Below are 23,101 nucleotides of genomic sequence, written 5' to 3' on the forward strand. Positions count from 1 at the left end.
CCATACCTTACAGTGGAAGAGATGCAAGAGACAAATGAAAGGACAACTCCAACTCCAAGATATTTGAGGGTATCAACCAGCTCAAGAGGAACAACAGAAAAAGAAGGAGAAATAGTAGGAACAATGGAATTACCTGTGATCCAGAGTGCTACAGATTTAGCAGCAATCAATAAAAGATGGTGTAGTAAGACATGTTGAAAAGGATGTCATCGTCAGCGTAAATATAGAAATAAATCAAGAAGGACTGAATTAAAGTAATCAAAGGGGACAAGAAAATGTTGAATAGCAGTGGAGCAAGTTGGGAATGTTGTGGGTCACTGCAATGAAGTGGAAAAGAATGAGAGACAAGATATAAACAGGAGAGGGTGACTAATAAGGTCGATAAAAGCTGGATGTCAAGAAGACATAGTAGCAAAAGAGAAAAACACCAGAACTGCATTAATCAGAGGTGTTAGTCCAAAGCGATTACTCTGAATCGTGTGGAGAGACAGATATCCTCAAGTACCAACAAACAAAGTCCAAGGCCAAGAAAAAGCAGCAGAAAGATTCAGAAATATTTCCCATAATTTTGTGTGCCACAAGCTTGATCAAAAAGAATTTCCAAGCACACCTACATGCTTTCCATCTTACGAACTCCAGAGGGAAACTCTTTAGCATGATGAAAGTTCTACAGCAAGCATTAGCTATAAATTTGAGAGACTGAGATCAACATACTCTAGGGCTTAGGAGCAAGGTTCATTCCTATCATGGTATGTGGAGAAATTACCCCCAGAGAATAACCATGCAAAGCAGCAGCAGATGAAAATAAGATATGTAAAAATGTATCACACTTACCTTTGCAGTTAATATTAATCTCCATATCCCCTTTGTCATAGTTTTGCAGCAGCTTCCCAACTTCCTCAATATTTCCATTTCTAGCTTCATGGAGAAGCCGTTCTTCTGCCTCAGTGCTCATTTCTGATCAACAGACAACAAAAAGGTTAAACTAGCACATACATACAAGAGGAAACAACCCCAAAACGCATAACACAGTAGAGAAACAGTTATTCACCAATTAGGTGACAGCAGGATGAATATTCTTACTGATGGGTGACATCGTCTGACAGAGCCCATATGGGAAACACTCCCCAGCATCTATTCTAGAAGAGTTTGGAAGCATCTCACTGTGATTGCATGCACCTTACTACCTGTCACCATCACACAGGACCAGGTCAGTCTATCATGTATAGTTAACAGACTTCAACTCCAAAGAGAGGCAAGCAGGAAGTAAGAATATTCATCCTGCGGTCCCTGAAAATCTCCTGCAACAGTTGAGCAGCTTTGGTTTTCTCCAAGGACAAGCAGGATGTAATATTCTTACCAATGAGAATCCCTAGCTTCCAAGCTGCCTTAAGCAAAAACAAAACAGGCCTAGGAGGCTAGAACTGGATTCTAAACCTCAAAAAGATTCTGAAGGACTGTCTGTACAAATAAACTGTCACATCAGGAGTCCTGCAAAAAAAACACTAGTAAACTGTGCAGCTATGCAGATTTCCTCTATGGAGGCTGATCAAGAAGGCTACCAATGCAGACATGGCTCTGACAAAGAGTTGTGACATGACCCTCAAGATTCAGCCCAGCCTGGGAATAAGTAAAGGAAATGCAATCTGCTAGCCAATGGAAAGAGCATATTGGCTGAAAAACAAGTAAGCAAAAAGCTGGGTGGATCTTTTATGGGCTTTAGTCCGCTCCAAATAGAAGGCCAAGGCTCTCCTGAAGTCCGCTTTCACCTTGATGGACATTCAGTTTTGGGAAAAATGTTGACAGAAAAATTAAGATGGAATTCCAACACTACCTTCGGAACTTGGGATGTGTGTACAAGGTCACTCTATTGTTGAAAACTTACAAATAAGGTGGATCAGTTGCTAGGGACTAGAGCTCACTGACCACCACCAAAAATAAGACCTTACATGTCAGGTACTTCAGGTGGCAGGTATCGAGCAGCTCAAGAGAAGATTTCATCATGACATCAAAGTCCCATGACACTGTAGGAGGCTTGATTGGAGGCTTCAATAAAAGCAAGACTCATATGAAGCAAACTACTAAAGGCTGAGGAGAAATGGGTTTACCTTCTACAGAGTGATAGGTGCTAACCGCACAGAGGTGAACCCTTACAAAGTCTTTAGACTGGACTGTGATAGATGAAGATATTCAAGCAGTTTTTGTGTAAAGACAAGAAAAAGGATCTAGCGCTTGTCATATATTTTTAACTGCTTCACCTTACTGTTGCCGTCATTATGATAAAATTGGGAACAATGGGACGTATTTGGTAGTCTCGATACAAAAGTATGCACATTTTGGACAGCCAATCTCTATTGCAATGCTGATTGAGTTCCCTTGGACTCAGGGATTTATTTTTTTTATTTTTTATTTTTTTTATTTATAATTTCACATAATTACAAGATACACTTGTTAAACAAAACTCGGAATTGAAATATCAATCAGAAGAAATTACAATAATATTTCTCATATCAATAGAAACATTATTTTCCTATCTTAGACCACCAACACTTAGGGGGGAGTTAAAGAACTTGAGGAGAACAAAAACAAATTGTTTTTCTTATTTAGGCAATAGGACCTAGACCGCCCCACAGGTAGTCAATACTTCATTATTTCCCTTAATCCAAGAGGTCATTTGACAATCTTCTTTGATCCAACAAAGCTTTTCAATTGTTCAGGTTCGTAGAAAATGTACTTATTATCCAAGTATTTGATTAGACATTTACATGGATAGGCTAGCAAAAAGCTAGCTCCCAAAGCTTTAACTTCATCTCTCAATAACAGAAACTCTTCTTTTTTCCTGAGTAAATCTAGTGACGTCTGGGTAGATCCACAAGCGAGATCCCAAAAAAGTTTTTTGAGCATTTTTAAAGTATAGTTTCATAATTGAATTAAGATCTTGCTCAAAAACCAGAGAAACTAGCAAAGTTGAACGAGTATGAATTTCAGGTAATGAATTTTCAAGAAAAGCTGTTAAATTTTGTAATCCATCCTCTTGCATTCCCTGTGCTTCTGATTTTCTCCTTTGTTCCTCCATTTTCTTCTGTGGAATTGGAAGGTAATATATTTTATTTATAGGAGGAATCATCTCGGAGGAACAATTGAGAACCTCAGTGAGATATTTCTTAAATAGTTCTAAACCACTCAGTTCAACCATTTTTGGGAAATTTAATACTCTCAGGTTAAGTCTCCTATTATAATTCTCCAGGTGATTTATTTTACTATGAATAAAGGTTTTATCCTTTATCAAGGAGAGAGTTGTATTTTTTATAGAAGAAATTTCTTGTTGAAATATATCATTCTGTTTAATAGTATCTTGTTTAATTTTTTCAAGAGAATCTTGCAAAGAATCTACTTTAGTCACTAGAGAAGCTGTATCAGCTGCTGCCTTTAGAACTGTTTGATTCAAAGTTTTTAACATTGCCCATTTGGCCTCGAGGGTTACCTCCATGCGAGCTTCCTGCTCTTGTTGTTGAAAACCTCTCCCGTTCGCTGCCTCCGCAGTGCCAGCCGCCGAATAATCCTCAACGTCAACTTCGGACGTTGTTGGAGAATCCACCGCTTCTCGGTAGTTCGCGGGACACGGAGGTGGGGAAATATCCGGTGAGGATAGAGTGATGGTATCCTGTTCCAGGGAAGCCGTCGCTCCTCCGACCCCTTCCACAGCGGAACTCCTCATCGCTATCACCCGTGGCGTGCTTGTGGCGAAAGCGTCGAGGGTCGACTGGACCGATCGAGTGGTCGTCGCTGCGGGTGGTAAGCTCTTGACCACCCCTTTCCTTTTAGTATGGGGCATTTTAGTTGAAGAAATCTTGTTTGTAAATCAAAAAAGGAAAAAGGTCCAGGGAGACTCGACGAACGCTCTCAAGCTGCGTCTGCCATCTTGAAACTCCCCCGTTAAGAAGCAATTTATTTGTTAAATAAACAAGTGCTGGGTTTACCATGTGCCCAGTAAATACTGATAATTAGGTGTTAACATAGCTAAGTTGATAATAGCTCTAGATTGAAAATTTGAGGGGGGGGGTTCCACCCCTTGTAATGGTTAAATAAATTGTACTATATTTGTGAAATGGAATGTTTGACTGTAGTGCATAGGAAACGTTTGCCTATGTGTGAGAAAGTAAGGGGAGTTTTTCTCATTAGCCACCCTTGAAGAGATAGTACCATAACATAACAGCAAATGTTCAAAATGTAGTATTACATGCATTTGGAAGTCTCAGTACAGTGTGCATGTTAAATTATCATTACTATTACTTTTCTCCTTTTGTATGTTAGTAATAGGATATATGGGTGTCTATAAACTATAATAAAATTTGATGTTAATAGGGTTACATTGATAGTTTCTTGGATAGTAAGAGGCATTCATGTTTCCTCCTTATTTATGATCTTATGATGGTTTGATATTATGGGTCAGTGCAACTTGCTGTTCTTGTATTTTGGCCTTCTATTTAATAAAGATCTCTAAAATAATAATTTAAAAACCCTAGGGCCATACCCTCACATCAGGACAGCAAACTTCTTCCATTTAAAACCATAAGACCTCCTAGTGGAATGTCTCCTGGAAGCAAGCAGGACCCTGGAAACTCTCAAATGGAAGGAATCTACAATTAACCTCTCAACATCCAAGCCATCAGAGACTGGATGTTAGGATGCAGAAGGGATTCCTTTTCCCAAGCGATGTGTTGGAAAGCACTCCAATCTCCACAGATCTTCAGAGGTTAACTCCAGAAGAAAAGGAACCGATCTGCCTTGGCCAGTAAGGCACATGAGGATCTGGGTACCACAGTCTCACTTCACTTACAGGAGAGTTTATGCTATCAAAGGTATTGAAGGATACCAATACAGAAGACCTCCTCCATTGGAGGAGAAAGGCATATAAGATTAGCCTGCCATGGGATCCCAGTCTGGAGCAGAACAGAGGAGCTTTCTTGTTGAGGTGAGTGGCAAAGACCTACTCTTGAAAGATTTCCTGGGCTATGTCTAATCCAAGGACCACACATGCTTGTAGGGAAGAGGAACCCAAACTATAGCTACATGATGCAAGGTTCCACATGAGAAGGTCAACAAAAACGATAGAGGATGGGATGACCTCCCTATAAGGAATGGTCAAAGAGGCTAGGGCTCTTCAGCTTGGAGAAGAGATGGTGGAGGGAAGATATGATAGAAGTCTGTAAAGTACTGAGTGAAATGGAATAGAATGTGAAGATATAAATCACTTGCGTACGCTTTCCAAAAATACAGGAGACTAGGGGCATGCAATGAAACTACTAAGTAGTAAATTTAAAACAAAATCAGAGAAAATTTTTCTTCAATCAGCATGTAACTAAACTGAAATTCGTTGCCAGAGAATGTGGTAAAAGTGGTTAGAATAGTAGGGTTTAAAAAAGATTTGGACAAGTTCCTAAAAGAACAGTCTGTATTAATATGGACTTGGGAAAATCCATTGCTTATACCTGGGATAAGTAGCATAACATTTTACTCTTTTTACATCTTGCCAGGTACTTGCAACCTAGATTGGTCACTGCTGGAAACAAGATACTGAGCTTGATGAACCTTTGGCTAGTCCCAGTAAGGTGATACTTATGTTCTTATGTTATGTTCTTCAACCAATCTCTGAAAGCCTTTAGAACATTTTAGATTCTTAGATCCAGGCTGATCTGTACAACTTCTCCTGAACAGAACACAGACCTTGGGTATGGGGCCCATCTACATGACCCCCCCCCCCCCCCCCCCCCCCACACACACACACACACACACACAAACTCAGTTGGATGAATCTATCAAAGTTTTCTGAATTTGAGAAATTTGGAAGGGAACAGCCCAGGCCAGAGGTCTTAAATTAGCCAACATGATAGTGACTTCGTGCACTGTCAGAAATTACATCCTGTAGGTTCCCCTGGCCTGTGACCATAGGCAAGACAACCTATTGAATCTGTCTCAAATTGAGATGCACCATGGGCATTACATGGATGCTTTGGCCATGTGGCTAGCATCCTCATCCACCAAGCTGACATCTAGTAACTAATGGACCACCACAACTACAAGTCAATAGACATTATCAGTGGCTGCATGAAAAATGAACACACGAGTGGCATCTAGCAAGGTGCCTATAATTTCCAAATTCTATCTCAAACTGATTTATGATTTTGGGTAGTTTATGCAAACTCTAGTAGTCCCAGCACCCAAATGGTCATGTGCATGGATTTGTTTGCTCCTTCCTTTAATGTGCTCTTGACCAACCAATAACATAGGTAGGGAAACACTTGGACCCCCCAGTCTGTGTAACAATGCTACAATGATTGCTAGGCATTTTTATGAACACCCTGGGTGTTAATGCAAGACCAAATCCCTACTAAAAATATCAGATATAGATACATCCAAACCACAGTAAGTATGTGAGTATAGGCATCCTTTAAGTCCAGACAGCATGCCATACCAATCTCCTTTCTGAATCATGGGAAGAAGGGTGCCCAGGGAAATCAGTCTGAACTTTTGCTTGGCCAGATATTTGTTCGAGGCCCTGAGCTCTAGAATGGGATATCCCCGCTTTTTTCTTTACAACCAAGAAGTACTTGGCTTGTGAGAGGGAGTAGTTCCTTTGTAAGCAAGTTATGGTCTTGATGGGCAATTTGGAGTAGTTTCCAATTGAAGGCTGTAACCTGTCCAGACTATTTTCAGAACCCACCACTCTGAGGTTATAAGGGGCTACTCTTGTCTAGAGAAAAAAAAAGTCAGCCTCCCTCCTACTGGAAGATTGTCTGGGACATTTACTGAAATTGAGACTATGCTCTCTTGAAGCTAGTCAAAAGCTCATCCCTTGCTTTGAAGCTAGTCAAAAACTCATCCCTTGCTTTGAGTGGGGGGCTGGATGGGACTTCTGGGATGTCTGTAGCCTTTAGCAGGAGTGATATCTCTGTTGATTCTGGGAAAAAGAAGGAGGTAGGATGCTTATGCCTTTGAAAATTGTATGACCTCTGCTGCCCTTCACTTTAATACCGCCTGGATATGAAGAACAAGATAGGAGTGGGCCTAGAGATACTTCATAGTATCCAAGTGCTTCTTAAACCAATAGCATTCCTACAATTTATATCCCTTACCGACCATCCAAGTACAATGCACATCGCCATAACAACATTAATAACCAAAACAATGGTATCATCACTTCATCTGAAAAAGACCAAACCAAAGAAACCAATAATCATAATAAACCTCCTCAACAACTTAAGAGACAGTTAAGAAAAATCGATATAATCCCCAACTTATCTGATCCCTTCCAAAAAATCCATATCGGATACATAAATGCCAGATCTGCTGTTAACAAGACAACAATATTGACAAATTGGATCATTGATGATAAATTGGATTTATTAGTCATTAATGAGACTTGGATTCACTTCCAAAATGACCCAATATTAATAGATCTTTGCCCCCCAGGCTACAAAATAACCCATTGGCCTAGAAATGGAAAGAGAGGAGGACGCATTGCACTGATATATAAATCCCATTTCATAGTAAAAATTAAAGCAGTATCCATGACTCCACTACTTGACATCGCCTCACTCAATATCAATCATCCCACACTCCTCGGCCATTTAAATATTATTATGTTCTATAGACCCCCAGGAAACTGGCAAGATTGTCAACAAAATCTTATGGACTTCATCTTGAATACTTGCTTATCTAACTCTAATCTACTCGTACTGGGTGACATAAACTTGCACCTAGAAGACCAGAAGGCAAAGAACATACAAGAATGCAAAGATTTTTTCCAACTTTGGGATTTCAATAAGATAAATATCAACCCATATCAAGGGACATGCACTTGACCTCTTCACTCCTGATCAAATATTTACCATATCAGATATAAACTGGTCACAAGTACCTTGGTCAGACCATTTCAAATTAAAGATATCCATGCAATGGAAAATAAAAAAACCTAATTCAGAAACAAGAGCGAAAAACTTTTACCACCAGAGGTCACATCGATCCAACAATATTCTGGCATCAGTTCTACAATAATGACTGGTCAACTCAAATAGAGTTCCACCAATACCTTCTTAACAGGGACATGAGATGCAAGAATATACTTGATTCAATAGCACCAATACAAACAAGATCATCACGAAGAAACAAATCACTTCCTTGGTTTAATGATGGCCTGAAAAAATTAAAAACCCAAACAAGAAGACTTGAACCTGCATGGAATAAGAAGAAAGATGATCAAACTTTCACTGCATGGAAACTAATGTTAAGAAAATATAAAAATATTCTATCAGACAATATAAAAGATCATAGTTCGATTCCCGGAACAGGCAGCTCCTTGTGACTCTGGGCAAGTCACTTAACCCTTCATTGCCTGCCACATTGAGCCTGCCATGAGTGGGAAAGCGTGGGGTACAAATGAAACAAAAACAAAAAAAAAAATTACAACTCCAAAATAGGGCAAAACAATAAGGACCTACATAAATTATTTCAATTTGTACATAACCTATTAGACGTTACACCAGTTACCTTATCTAACATGGATACCCCATCAGCAGACGATCTAGCCACTTACTTTAATGAGAAAATGGTTAACCATGATATTCTATTAAACATTCTAGAATATTTCAGAATAGGAAGAAATGTATTGAATTGGTGTCATAGTTTTCTAACAACAAGAACATACGAGGTAATATCTAAAATCGATCATATCATCACCATGGAGATCGGAATGTGGTGTGCCTCAGGGATCTCCGCTTTCACCGATTCTCTTCAATCTAATGATGTTACCTTTGGCCAAAGCATTGTCTAACCAAGACCTAAATCCATATATTTATGCCGATGATGTGACGATATATATTCTGTACAAAAAGGACTTATCAGAAATTGTAGACAAAAACTGCAGCTTCCAAATTATGAACTCATGTGCAGACGCTTTCCAACTAAAGCTGAATACAGAAAAGACACAATGCCGAATATTAGCATCGCAATATAACAAAATCAACTATCCCAACATAAACACGCCAAACCATACTTTCCCTGTTGCGGACACCATGAAACTCCTAGGCGTAACAACTGATCGCAATCTAGACTGCCATGTAAAAAATGTCATAAAAGAAAATGTTCTATGCAATGTGGAGGCTCAGAAGAGTACAATCTTTCTTCCCAAGAGAGACATTTCGCGTATTGGTGCAATCGTTGGTTCTGAGCCATTTGGACTACTGTAATTCCTTATACACGGGATGCAAGGCACAAACCATCAAGAAACTCCAGACAGCCCAGAACACCGCAGCCAGATTAATACTCGGCAAGGCGAAATATGAAAGTGCCAGACCCCTTAGAGAAAGCCTGCACTGGCTCCCACTGAAGGACCGTATTGTATTCAAGATATGTACCTTGGTCCATAAAATCATTTATGGAGATGCCCCATCATACATGTCAGACCTAATTGACTTACCAGAGAGAAACAAATGTTCATCATGCACCTGCTTAAACCTTCATTATCCCAATTGTAGAGGACTTAAATACAAGTCTGTACATGCATCCAGTTTCTCATACACCTGCAAGCAACTATGGAATGAATTACCGATTGCCATAAAAACAACACACGACCTGACAATCTTCCGAAAGTTATTAAAGACCTACTTATTCATAAAGGCGTACAATAAAGATTCCCCATAACGATCTGACTTCCTAATTATTCCAATCACAACTATTAAGGAACCCTCCTGTCTGTTCATCCTAATTATACCCTCACGACTGAATATATCTTGTCCTGATATCATGTTATGTTATGTTGATCTTTCAATCCACTTCCAATTCAATATGATTTACTTATGCACTCTTATTTGTAATAATTGTAAAATTATTATTCCTTTAATATGATTGCTTTGATATTCTATGTACCCATCTCTATATTTTGAAATTCTTATCCTATAATGTGTACATGTTGCTATAACATTTTGTAAGAGGACCACGTGACGCTATGAGCTGAGCAAGACGTGTGGTGCTCTGGCTCCGGGGCCCTCACTCCTTAGACATCCATTTTTGCACTTGCAAGAGGCTCCAAAAGCGGTTTAACAGACGGGAAAGTGCTTATGGACAAGTATATTAATAAATCGCCAGCGGAGATGGCGCAAAGAGCCGCGAAAAGAGAAAAAACTAAGTTGGGAGTACAAGACGGCAAAATGGCGGACGGGCAAGCAGTGGCGGCAATGTCGATAAGTTTTTCGGAGCAACAATTGATTCAGCTGACCGCGGCCACTAAACAAGCCTGGGAACCGAAGTGGTCCGAGCTCCATGAAAAACTAGATCATTATCAAACAGCGCTAGACGGCCTGGGAATTAGAACAGGAGATTTGGAGGCCCGAATGTCAGCGCTTGAAGATGACACGCGAGAACACGGGCCTGACATTCAAAGCTTATACCGTAAAATAAAAGAACAAGGAGAAAAACTTGAAGACTTAGAAGGCCGTTCCAGGAGGAATAATGTGCGCATAGTGGGACTGCCGGAGCAATTACCAGAACGGAACTTAAGTACATGGCTAGAAAGTTGGCTGGGAAAAGAATTGGCCCTCACGGACTCGGCAGGATCCCTGGTTATAGAGCGTGCCCACAGGGTAGGGAAGAAACCAGAATCAAATGCTAGACCACGAGTAGTGGTGGCGAAAATTCTTAATTATAAGCACAAGATCGAGATTCTACAGGGCTTCAAAGAACGGAGGGACTTGCTGAAATATGGGGACCGGAACATATTGATTTTCCAGGATTATACAATGGCGGTGCAAGAGCAGCGTAAAAAGTTTCACCCCCTTTGCTCAACTTTAATAGAGAAAAAGATCAAATTCGCGTTGCAATACCCGGCCAAATTGCGTCTATGTCTTCAAAATAATTGGTACTCTTATTCTTCAGTAGAAGAAGCCCGGAAAGCACTGATAGACAAAAAGCTTCTAGAAGAATCTTGAACTCAATTGCATGCAATTGTAAGTGAAAGAATGAAAGTTCCTTTTGCGGTGAATGTTGTTTATAGGATGTTGGGGAGTGGGGGTCCCAAAGCGAGGGATCGTGGTTCTCGCTTTTTCGTAGGCTAAGCGGCCTGGGAGGAGGCATAGGGAATACTGGAGGGAAAAAGGGAAGAGGGGGGGTATTCGGGGAAGAAGGGGAGAGGGGGGGGAGGGAGGGACATTAAGATATTAATATCTTCACCAGTGACAGGTATGAGGCTGGCAAGGGAACACATTAATTGGCAATATATAAAAATAAGCGCTTTTGGGTGGCTCGCGCAAGGGAGATTGGCCACAGATAACACTTATAGGCAGCCTTGGAGGTTAGTCATGATTTATTTACCACTACTGACATGCCCACACGAATTATCACATGGAACGTAGGAGGGATATCGTCCCCATGTAAGCGCGCAAAGATATTAACAGCACTCCGCAGGCATGGCGCAGACATTGCTTGCTTGCAGGAAACTCGGCTTTCTGAGGTAGAACATAACAAATTGCAGAGAACATGGGTGGGGGAGGTTCTGGCCAGTTCCTCATCAGGCCGGAAGGGCGGAGTGGTAATTTTATTTAAGAAAGGCCTGTCGTATAAAGCCACATTACTAGACAAAGATCAAGAAGGACATTATTTGTTGGTAAAAATATGGCTCCAGGGGTTAGAGATGAACTTATTAGTGGTGTATGGGCCAAATAGACAAGATCCAGAGTTCTATCAAAAAATACAGCAGTTAATTCTTAAACATGGCGGTTTACCCCTATTGCTGGTAGGAGATTTAAATTTAATTATGGACCCAACTATGGATTGCACTAGCCCTACCTCACAGCACTATCGAGGTAATAGAGGGGACATCTTACCAAGCTTGGTGCAGGTTCTGGACTTGGTGGACACCTGGAGGGCACTTCACCCTACAGAAAAAGATTTTACACATAGGTCTAGAGCCCACGGGACCCAGGCTAGATTAGATTATGCTTTGATAACGCGTAACATGTTTCACAGAGTAACTAAGGTAACGATAGGCCCAGAGGAAATTTCAGACCACGCCCCGCTGTGGCTAGACTTGGAGGCGAATACAGGGGGGCTTGGAGAACGGAGATGGCGGTTCCCAGCTTATTTATATAAGGACCAACACTTTCAGAAGTATCTTTCAGATAAGTGGGAAGAATATGCAACACATAATGCCCAGCATGAGGACCAGGCCTCCCTGTATTGGTCTGCCTCTAAGGCAGTTTTGCGAGGAGACATCATTGCATATGTGGTAAACATGAAAAAGAGAGCTGCGGCCAGCATCCTGGGGCTAGAAACACAATTGCAGGTAGCCCGGAGGGCCCATGCTAGGCACCCATCGGCACAGACACTTGAGACCTTAAAAGCGACACAGGTGTCCCTCAATACGCTATTGCATGAAAGAGAAACACACTCTCAGTGGTACAGGAAATATAAATTAGAGCGGTTTGGGAATAGGCCGGGCCGGTTGATGGCCAGGATAATAAAAGCTGGAGGGGGCACGCGGGCAATAGACTCGCTGAGGGACGCCCAAGGGAAAATAACCAATCAACCTGCAGAGATTGTTCAAGTACTGGCCAAACATTTCGCCCAGCTGTACACCAGGGAACATCTAGGGAGCCCTCAAGACATAGAGCAGTATCTGACACAGGCCAGGCTCCCAAAATTAACAGAGACAGAGAGGCAGGCGCTGAATGACCCACTGACAATGAAAGAATTGCAGGCAGCTGTGAACAAATTAAAACTGTATTCAGCGCCTGGGCCTGACGGGTACTCTGGAGAATACTTCAAGCTATTATCATTGAAAGCTAAAGGGGCATTGTTAGAATACTATGATGAAGCCATAGAAAAAGGGGTCCTCCCGCGATATGCTAATACCTCCACTATCACACTTATCCCGAAGCCCAATAAACCAAAGGAGAAGGCCGAGTCCTATAGGCCAATATCACTTCTAAACGTAGATACAAAATTAATGGCAAAAATTTTGGCGGAGCGATTAGCTTTAGTTCTGCCTGGACTGATTGGGCCGGATCAAGTGGGGTTTGTCAGAGATCGGTCCTCCTCATGGAATGTTAGGAAGGCGCTCCTGGGTATGGCCAGTTGTCAAGAAAGAGGGGACCCGGCAGTGCTGCTGAGTCTAGATGCGGACAAAGCATTTGACAGAGTAAGCTGGGATTTCCTCTTTCAAACTTTACAACACATGGGACTTGGAGACTGGTTTCAGAAAGCTGTTAAAACACTGTATAATCAGCCCAGGGCAACTATAGTAGCAAATGGGGTTTGCAGTACAGAGTTTGACATAGAACGAGGCACGCGTCAAGGGTGCCCTTTGTCTCCCCTCCTGTTTGTGCTTTCCTTAGAACCTCTACTGCAGCATATAAATCAAGCGGAAGCGGTGAGGGGGGTAGAAGTGGCAGGGCACCACCTTAAAACAGTGGCATATGCGGATGACCTGCTGATAATGGTTTCTGATGTCCGAAGCTCTCTCAGGCCACTGTTGGAGTTGTTAGAGCAGTATGGGAGAGTGGCGGGATTTACCTTAAATTTGAACAAGTCCCAAGCCTTAATACTAACATCGGACCTGTCAACAAAAGAAATTACAGGGCTGCCAATCCCAGCGGCAGACGGAGTGTTGAAATATTTGGGTGTGTTGATTCCGGCGGAGTTGGATCAGTTATACACAACTAACGTTCGTCAGTTGCTGAGAGACACAAGGCAGAAACTGCAGGGGTGGGTGTCCCTCCCACTGAACCTTTGGGGTAAGATAGCAATGTACAATATGTTTATAATACCAAAATGGCTATATATCTTTCAATTATTGCCATTGTCATTAAAAGTCAGCGATGAATGTAAACTGAATCGAATGCTGAGACGCTTTTTGTGGAATGGGAAGAAAGCACGTATATCTTTGCAAGTTATGTACACACCAACTGAGTATGGAGGGATGGGACTAATCAGTGTAAAGAACATTACCGTGGCAAGTAGTATGCGCCACATAAGGGATTGGTTCTGCCGGACATCATATTACTCAAATACAGATTTGGAGCTGCAACTTCTGCCGAAGGCGCATTTTAGTAACTGCTTACATACAGGAGGAGCGGAGATCCCAAGAATTCTGAAATTAACAGGGATTATGAGTTCTGCAAAAGCAGCTTGGAGATGGATATGTCGCCTACATCGTTTCTCTGCAAAAGTAACACCGTTTTTGTCGGTGGCAGGTAACCCGGAGTTTCAGCCGGGGTGCCTTTATCCAGCCTTCACTCGTTGGAAACAAAAAGGGATTATATATTTGTCGCATGTCCTGACCGTGGAGGGAAGGCCTAAAACGTTCCAAGAACTGGAAGAGGAATATACAATATCTAAAATAGATAATTTTCATTACATGCAGCTGAGACATTACCTCCAGTCTCTACCCTGGACAGACTTAACGGAAGATGTCCAAGAGGAGTTATCGTCAGCCTTTTCTTTGGGAGCACAGGTAAAGGTGCCCCTGGCGTACCACCACCGTCATATAAAAGACACGATATCTGAAATGGATTACAAACGATTGGCGGAGAGCTGGGAGAAGGACTTGTTGATTACTCTAAAGCCAGATCAACTTAGAGAACACATAATATCTATCCGACAGCGATCGGTTTATGCGGCCCAATGGGACATACAATATAAAATAGCTCTGAGGATATATATAGCACCAAGGAGGGCATTCCATATGGGAGTGTCCCCCTGGGGCGAATGCCCGAAATGCAAAGCAGAAGGAGCAACATTGGGCCATATGCTGTGGTCATGCAGAGGAATCAGAGTTTTTTGGGAGTCCCTGATGGCCCAAATTTCAAATTTATGGAAGGTACGCTGGAAAAGTGATGCCAGGTTGTTGCTGGGTCGTTGGTCGGTGCCACAGCGGAGCCCAAGGGGAATGAAGGCCTTTGTGGAAAAATCCATCATAATAGCAAAACAATGCATTCTGGCTGAGTGGATTACAAATAGATATCCCACTATACAGGGGTGGAGACTGCGGATGATACACCTAACACGGATTGAGAGGATGGACATAAAACAATGGCCCTCGGAAAGAGGTGAGAAATGGACAAACTGTTGGAGCCTATTCACGGACACCTTGACGCCAACCGCACGAAGCCGCATCTTAAACAGATAGTTGTGTAACCAGCACTGGTGGACAGAATGAGTGTAAAAGGTTGAGTTCATGAAGGGGTTGAAAGGGGAAGGTAGGGGGGGAAGGGAGGGATCAGGGAACGACTCTGACCCAATTGGAATCTCACTTAGAGGTGTAAGACTAACGAGTCAAGTCTGGGTAAGGGGAGTTGGGAGAAAAGTTTGAAAACAAATGACTTTCAAGTTATATGGTTATGTATGCACGTGACATGATGATTAGTGAAATGTTAAACTTGATATGTTACTGACTAATAAAAAATGATTTAAACATAACATTTTGTAAGCCACACTGAACCTGCAAATAGGTGGGAAAATGTGGGATACAAGTGCAGCAAATAAATAAATACATAAATAAATAGAGGTCTGCAACCTCCTGCATTTTGTCAATGGCATGGAACACTGTCTAGAGGTCTGAGGCACATAGACAGGAGAGACTATGCAACCCAATCCCATAGCTGAGGCTGTGGTTAACATATCAAAAGCATCAAAGGCTTCTTGACCTATATACTTTCCACATGTCTGTCGACTACTAGCTGGTGGAGCTCCTCCACCTTATCTCGAAGGAGAATGTCTGAACTCTGCCACACTGTGAACAATCTTCCACAAGTACATGCTCATTAAGATCTGGTAAGATGTTATGCAGGACGCCAATGTAGTGTTTTTAAACATTTTCTTCCTAGAAGATTCCAAGGTCTTAGCCTCGCTTCCCGGGAGCACCAAGGAGTCAGTCTTGTAACTCTTGGTCCTTCTGAGAGCAGATTCAACCACCGTGGAATGGTAAGGAAGCTGAATTTTCTTGAATCCTGGAGCCTTTTGGACTATATACATAGAGTCAACTTTCTTGTTCCCATGATGTACAGAAAAGAGGGGGTGTCCCACACCTTCATCTGTACTAGCTTGTCACAGCCTCAGGGGTGGGAGGGGGGAGAGGTGTTTCAAACTGTAGGATGTCTGTCTCAGCCCTGGGCTCTCTCCAAAACACAAATGGGATTGACTTAGATATCAACCTCAGGAAAAAAAAAGCGTGCTCTTTAGGGGAAAAGTGTTCTCCTTTTGTGTGAAGGGGAGAGGGGACAGAGGGAAGAGCAAGGGACCTTCTCTTCCAGGACAAGCTGTGGTGCCTTCTCAGACACCCAGAAACATCCTCATGGAGATATTCAAGACTGTGCCTGCTTCAAATAACCAACACCATGGTCAGGCCTTGACCTGGTGTGTTGAGGAACTGAGGGCTCCCTGAACGCCAAGGAAGCATCATTCAATGGACTGGAAATCAACATTGGTTTAGTATACATTGGCTCTGATGCCCTTCAAGGTCTCAGACTCAATGCACTACCCTAGGATAAGCCAAACTGCCTCCAGCTTCAGCACCAGTATCCTCAATGCCATAGCCTCCTACCAAGTCAGGAGACAATCCATTTGCTCCTCAACTGTGGCCTTAAGCAATTCCAAGGGTCACCATCAATGAAGATTGGGACTCAGTCAATAAAGTGATATCATTCTAGGATCCCCAAGGGTGTATTGGTGACCTGGTTTGAGCACAATGGAGGCTGTTGCATACCATCTGATGCCACAGAGGGTAAGCTACTCTCATGTTGAGGGAGCTTCAAGGATACCATGATCTTGGTACCTTGATACTCAACATCACCTCAAGGGGGATAGATAACAATGCTTTGTGGCCTCCACATGACACACTGCATTGCCTTCCCTCAGCAATGAGGATGAATCCTTCCAATTGAGGTGTTCAGAGAGCGTCCAATCCTAGCAGCCACTATCAATGCTGAATGTCACAGAACTTATAGGCCCTCTTGACACAGCCCAGTGTTTGATACAGCTCTGGAAACCATCAAGACTGATGTCCCCGATGCTGAAGTTGATGGACCACTCCTTGGCATCAAAAATTCTTTGCATGGATTCTTCTCAGCCTTTGATGCCTCCTTTTGACATCTGTTAAAAGAGGTTAGAAGAAAAGGATTGTGAATGGGCCCCAGGCACCAGTTATAGATAATTGATGGATGTAGCCTGTTTTAAAACTACTAGATGTTTTACGAGACATGTCCAGGGGAAAAAAAAAATCTTAGCCCCAACTGGATTCCAGAGTACTAAGAGGAACTAGGAATTCCAGAGTCCTAAGAGGGCCTAGCAGGTTGCATAAAAACAAAACTTTTTTAAAATGCCAAAAACCTAACTAAACTAAGAGGACCAACAGGGATAGCCCCATATAACAGGGCTTACATATGGGGGGGAGGGGAGGGAACCAAACAGCGAGATACAGCACATTAAAAAAAAAAAAAAAAAAAAGACTAGACAAGTGAGGCAAGGTGGACTGATGTAGAAACATGTCCTGACTGCTCCATTGAAAAACAGAAGACTGGCCTGGTCCCGCACAATGGCGACAAGTGGGAACGCATGCACATGTGTGGCAAGTTGCTTTCAAATGTTTCTACAGCAGTTGCTGGGGAGCATTTTCCACACTGGCCCCACTGGATATCACCCATCAGTAAGAATTTTACATCCTGCTTGCCCTTGGAGAATGAGAAATTCTCAACACCAAATGTAAACTCCTGCATAAATCTACACAATATACCATACATCCCCAAAGACCTATGGAATATATTCAGTGCTGTAAAAAGTCTCTCTAGTAAAGATAAATGTACCTGTAAGTTTAACCTTTGAGTGCAAGAATTACATCTTTTCTTTTCTAGACTATGGTATTCCACTGTGGAATTAAACTAAAAGTACACAGTTATGGATTTTATCATGTTAGGGCTTGAAGAATCCCAAGCACAAATCACTTGGACATCAGAATTTTGGACCCAAGATGACCTGTGCTACTGCCATGAGCCCTGCTACTACTGGTCTAGGAAGAAACATCTATTGCTGCTGTGGTCAGCCTAATGAAATAGGTGATAAGATTGGAGAGAGAAATGAAGAAAGAGGCAGAAGTAGAGGGGCAAGAGAGAATAAAAGCAATAGAAGTGAAACGGAGGAGAGAACAAAAAAAATATTTTTTAAGGCAAATAAGAAAACTGTAGAAAAAAATTTTTTTAAAAAGCTTAAAAAACCACATGTTGCTAGGGAGACAATATTTGGCTGGTGCTCAAATTTGCATAGCCACCCTGATACTTCTTTCCAGAATCAAAGAAACAAGGTTGGAATTAATTACAAAAGATGCTCTAGTTCAGTCTACATCCCAAACAAAATCAGCATTGTGCTAAATTACATGTCAGCCACACTACTTCCACCAACCTACCTCCCCCCCCAACACACACAATTCTCTCTCCTGAAAAATCTCATTGGCATGGAGACACTGGACTATGAAATATCAATTTATTGCTGATCCACAAGCCCTATGTTGCCATCAGAGGAGTGTAGATTAAGGAAGAGCTAGAAAAGAAACATCTTTTAGTTATATGCAAAGTTCAGATGGGAGGTTTATATTCAAAAGCCACAATAGGGTGTTATATCTCAAATCACTGGAAACTTTGTAAATAATTACAATCGCTGTACCATAAAAGCACTGAGATCATGACACTAAGATAATTATAGAATTTAAAAAGATCACAGTCACCTGCGACATTCCAATTCCAAATAATAAAAAGCCAGATGTTGTGGTAAAGGCGATAAACACAAACAGCATTGATAGAGGTATCAGTGCCAAGTGATTACTCTGTGCATCAAGTGGAGAAAGTGAAGATACTTACCTGTAGCAGGTATTCTCCAAGGACAGCTAGCCTTATATTCTCACAATTGGGTAACGTGGCATCGCTTATAACAAACTTTACAGACCTTTGTGGAGCATGAGACATGCTCCACCACTCATGCACGAGTGCCTTGGTACCCACCGCGAGGGTGCGGTTACTGCAGTTAACTACTACAGCATAAAAAAATAAAATAAAAAATAGGTGACAGCTCCTAGGGGAGATGGGACGGTTTATGAGAATATAAGGCTTGCTGTCCTTGGAATACCTGCTACAGGTTAAGTATCTTTGCTTTCTCAGAGGACAAGTCATTCATTCTCACAATTGGGGTATCTCCAGCATCCAGGCTCAACAAAAAAACAAGCATTGGTCAATTGGGCCTCGCAATGGCGAGGATGTAACTCAGATTAACAAGAAACTATATACAAACTATGTGAGAGTGCAGCCTGAAACAGAAGAAAACGGGCCTAGGGGGGTGGAGTTGGATTCTACACCCCAAACAGATTCTGCAACATTGTCTGCCCTAACCAACTGTCAAGTCCGGTATCCTGCTCAAAGTAGTATTGAGATTTGAATGTGTGGACTGAATTTTTTCAATGGACCACAAGTGAGCTAGAGACACAGCCATGGTTCTGACATTGTGAGCCTTGACATGACCCTCCAGTGTCAGCCCAGCCTGGGCATAAGTAAAAGAAATGCAATCTGCCAGCCAACTAGAAATGGTGCGTTTCCCAATGGTGACCCCCATCCTGTTGGGGTCAAAAGAAAAAGTTGTGCGGACTGTTTGTATGGCCTTCTCTGCTCCACGTAGTAGGCCAATGCTCGCTTGCACTCCAAGGTGTAAAAGGTGCTCTTGCCAGGATGGGCACGAGGTCAGGGAAAGAATGTTGGCAAGACAATCGACTGGTTCAGATGGAACTCTGACACAACCTTAGGTAGGAAAACTGTTGTGATGAAACTTAGCATAAAGTGCATCCACTACTAGAGCTGAAGTAATAGCCACCAAGAAAATGACCTTCCAGGTCAAGGACTTCAGATGGCAGGAAGTCAATGGCCTGAAAGGAGCTTTCATCAGCTGGGTGAAAATGACTGAGGTCCCGTGACACAGGTGGAGGTTTCACAAAAGCAAGCATCTCATGAAGCGAACTAGAGGCTGTCCAGAGATGGGTTTACCCTCTACACATTGATAAGTACTAATCATACTGAGGTGAACCCTTACAGAATTGGTCTAGAGACCAGATTCGGAGAGGTGTAGAAGGTATTCAAGCAGGGTCTGTGGTTCTGTGTAGGGCAGGACACAGGATCCAGGGCCTTGCCCTCACACTAGACAGCAAACCTCCTCATTTGAAAGAACACCACCTTAGTGGAATCTTTCCTGGAAGCCAGCAAGACCCAGAAGACACCCTTTGACAGACTAAAGAAAGCAAATTCTAGGCTCTCAAAATCCCAACCAGAGACTGAAGGTTGGAATGCATAAGAGATTGCTTGTTCTGAGTGATGAAGGTCGGAAAACACCCCACTCTCCACGGTTCTTCGGAGGTTTAACTCCAGAAGAAAATGGAACCAGATCTGCTGTGGCCAGTAGACATGATCAAGTTCATGGTCCCATTGTCTTGCCTGAGTTTCAGCAAAGTCTTCCCCAAAAGAGGTATGGGAGGATACACATTCAGAAGGCCTATCCCCCAATGCAGGAAGTCATCTGACGCTAGTCTGCTGCGAATCTGAAGTCTGGAACAGTACCGAGGGACTTTGCGATTCAGATGAGTGGCAAAGAGATCCACCAAGGGGGTGCCCCACTCTCGGAAGATCTCACAGGCAACTCCCATGCTGAGAGACTGCTCGTGTGGTTGCATAACCCTGCTCAGTCTGTCAGCCAGACTGTTTTTGCCCACCAGATAAGTGGCTAGAAGGAACATGCTGTGCTAGTGAGCCCAGTACCACATCCGGATGGCCTCATAACACAGAAGGCATGATCCGGTGCCCCTCCTGTTTATTGGTATAATACACTGCAACCTGGTTGTCTGTTTGAATGAGTACAATTTGGTGAGAGAGCCAATCTCTGAAAGCTTTCAGAGCATTCCAGATCACCCGGAGCTCCAAAAGGTTGATCTGAAGGCCTGCTTGTCCCCAACCCAGGAGAGATGCATCTGTCATCACCACATTTTGAGGCTGAGTCAAACTGGATCGAATGGTCCACCAGAGCAGAAAGTAAACAAGCTCTGGAGACACACTGACTGACATCCTCTAGATCTCCCATAGTTTTACACCACTGGGAGGCTAGGGTCCATTGGGCTGATCTCATGTGACCTAACAGCCTCGACATCTGCCAAGCCATGACCTGCTGAAAGAAGCCAGAGTGACTAGAGTGTCCGCTCTCGGTCCTGGGAGAAAAGCTCAAACCTTCTGCGTATCGAGCATGCTGGGCAGGGTGAAGATGGGACTTGGGGTACTTTAAAACGTACCCTAGTAGCTATAGCACCCAAATAGTCCTCCATATGGACTCCTAAGCACCGTCCTCCGATGTGCTCTTTACTAGCCAATTGTTGAGGTAAGGGAGCACATGCACCCCCAGCTTGCATAGCGATGCTGTGACTACTGCATAGCCAATCGTTTTCCTGAATCAGGAGAAGGGTGCCAAGGGAAACCATCCTGAACGTTTCTGTGACCAGGAATTTTTCCAGGGCCCATAGTTCTAGGATGGGACACATTTCCCTTTTGCATGAGGAAGTACCTGGAATAGAATCCCAGCCCTTCTTCCCCTGGTGGAACAGGCTCAACCATATGGGCCTTCAGAAGGGCAGAGGTTCCTCTGCAAGTACCTGCTTGTGCTGAGAGCTGAAGTAATGAGCTCTCAGTGAGCAATTTGGAGGGTTTTTTTAAGGCCAATTGAGGGCGTATCTGAGGCAAATAGTTTGGGGAACTCACCGGTTGGAGATTATAAGGGGCCACTTTTCAAATAAAAACTTCAGCCTCTCTCCGAGTAGCAGGTCATCAGGGATGGGCACTTTGACAGTGGCTATGCACTGCTGGAGCCAGTCAAAAGCTCATCCCTTGCTATGACTAAGGAGCAGCTGGAGCCTTAGGCTCATGCTGTTGATGAGAACGAGCGTGCTGGGGTTGAAGAGGTGTCATACCTATGTCACCCCTCCTTGATTTGCCAAAAGACCTTCTGGATGAGGAGGCTGTTGCAGAAGGCTCCTGGTGGGAGAGAGAAAAGAGATGGTATCAGTGTTTTAGTTGGTCAGCAACCTCAAACTTCTCTCTAAAAAAAAAGTTAATCCCCTGGCAAGGGGCATCCAGAAACCTCTGCTGAACTGACTGTTCCAAGTCAGAAACACGCAGCCACAAGAGTCTGCGCATTGCTATACTCTGTGCAAATATCCTGGATGCCAAGTCAAAGGTGTCGTAGGTGCCCCTGGCCAAGCACTGATGACAAGACTTGGTCTGCTCTGGTGGGAGAGAGTCCACCAAGTCCAACAGCTTACACAGAGACACGCAAGTACATGCTCATAGAGCGCTGGTAAGATTGTATATGGGACACGAGCACTGAGACCTGGAACATCTTCCTCCCAAAAGAGTCCTAGCATAGTCTCTAGAACTCCTGAAGCTCCTGAGAGCAGTTTCCTCCACACCATGGAATTGTGAAGCAACTGGGACCTATCGAAACCAGGTATGCTGTGGATCCATCATGTCGATCTTCTTGAGCAGAACAGGGTCCAACAAAGGGGACTCCCAGTTCACCTTCAGCATCTTAGCCCTGGGCTCATCCTCCACGTCCAAATGAAATAGAATAGCCTCAGCCATTTCCTTCACAAAAGAGAGGAAAAAGGCTCTCTGGAGAAGACTTTCTCCTATGAAGCAAAAGGGAGGGTTCAGAGGGGATGCCATTAGGACTCATCCTCTGAAAAAGTACCTTGGATCCTCCTCAGACTCTGAGCGTTCCTCATTGGTGTCAGTCAGAAACTCCTTATTGGAAGGCCGAGACCAAGCCTGCCTCAATTTTGAGACGTCATGTCCCCAAGAGGAGTGTCGAGAAGTCTGCTCCTGCCTCGACTCGGGCAAAGCTTCCTCCACACACGTCGAGGGGGTACCAACATGGGTGGCAGTTGACACTGGGGCCGAATGTAGCACAAATGATGACCCAGGACCACAAACCATAGGAATCTCTGATGAGGATGCCAAATCGGGATATGCAAGTAGGCCTC

The 23,101-nt window shown here is 43.1% G+C and overlaps 1 protein-coding gene across 4 annotated transcripts in view; it reads right to left on the bottom strand.

The window, feature by feature from the left end:
• The window catches only part of OSBPL1A (oxysterol binding protein like 1A), a 548,756-nt gene that overhangs the window by 522,946 nt on the left and 2,709 nt on the right, over window positions 1-23,101 (bottom strand). For all 4 annotated transcript variants that reach the window (XM_030213649.1, XM_030213658.1, XM_030213630.1 and 1 more), the window contains exon 2: window positions 835-957. In XM_030213649.1, coding sequence (XP_030069509.1) covers window positions 835-955 — 121 coding nt within the window. In that variant the 5' untranslated portion in view covers window positions 956-957. The remainder of the gene's footprint in view (window positions 1-834; window positions 958-23,101) is intronic.

Source organism: Microcaecilia unicolor, chromosome 1 (genome assembly GCF_901765095.1).
Source record: "Microcaecilia unicolor chromosome 1, aMicUni1.1, whole genome shotgun sequence".
Lineage (NCBI taxonomy): Eukaryota > Metazoa > Chordata > Amphibia > Gymnophiona > Siphonopidae > Microcaecilia > Microcaecilia unicolor.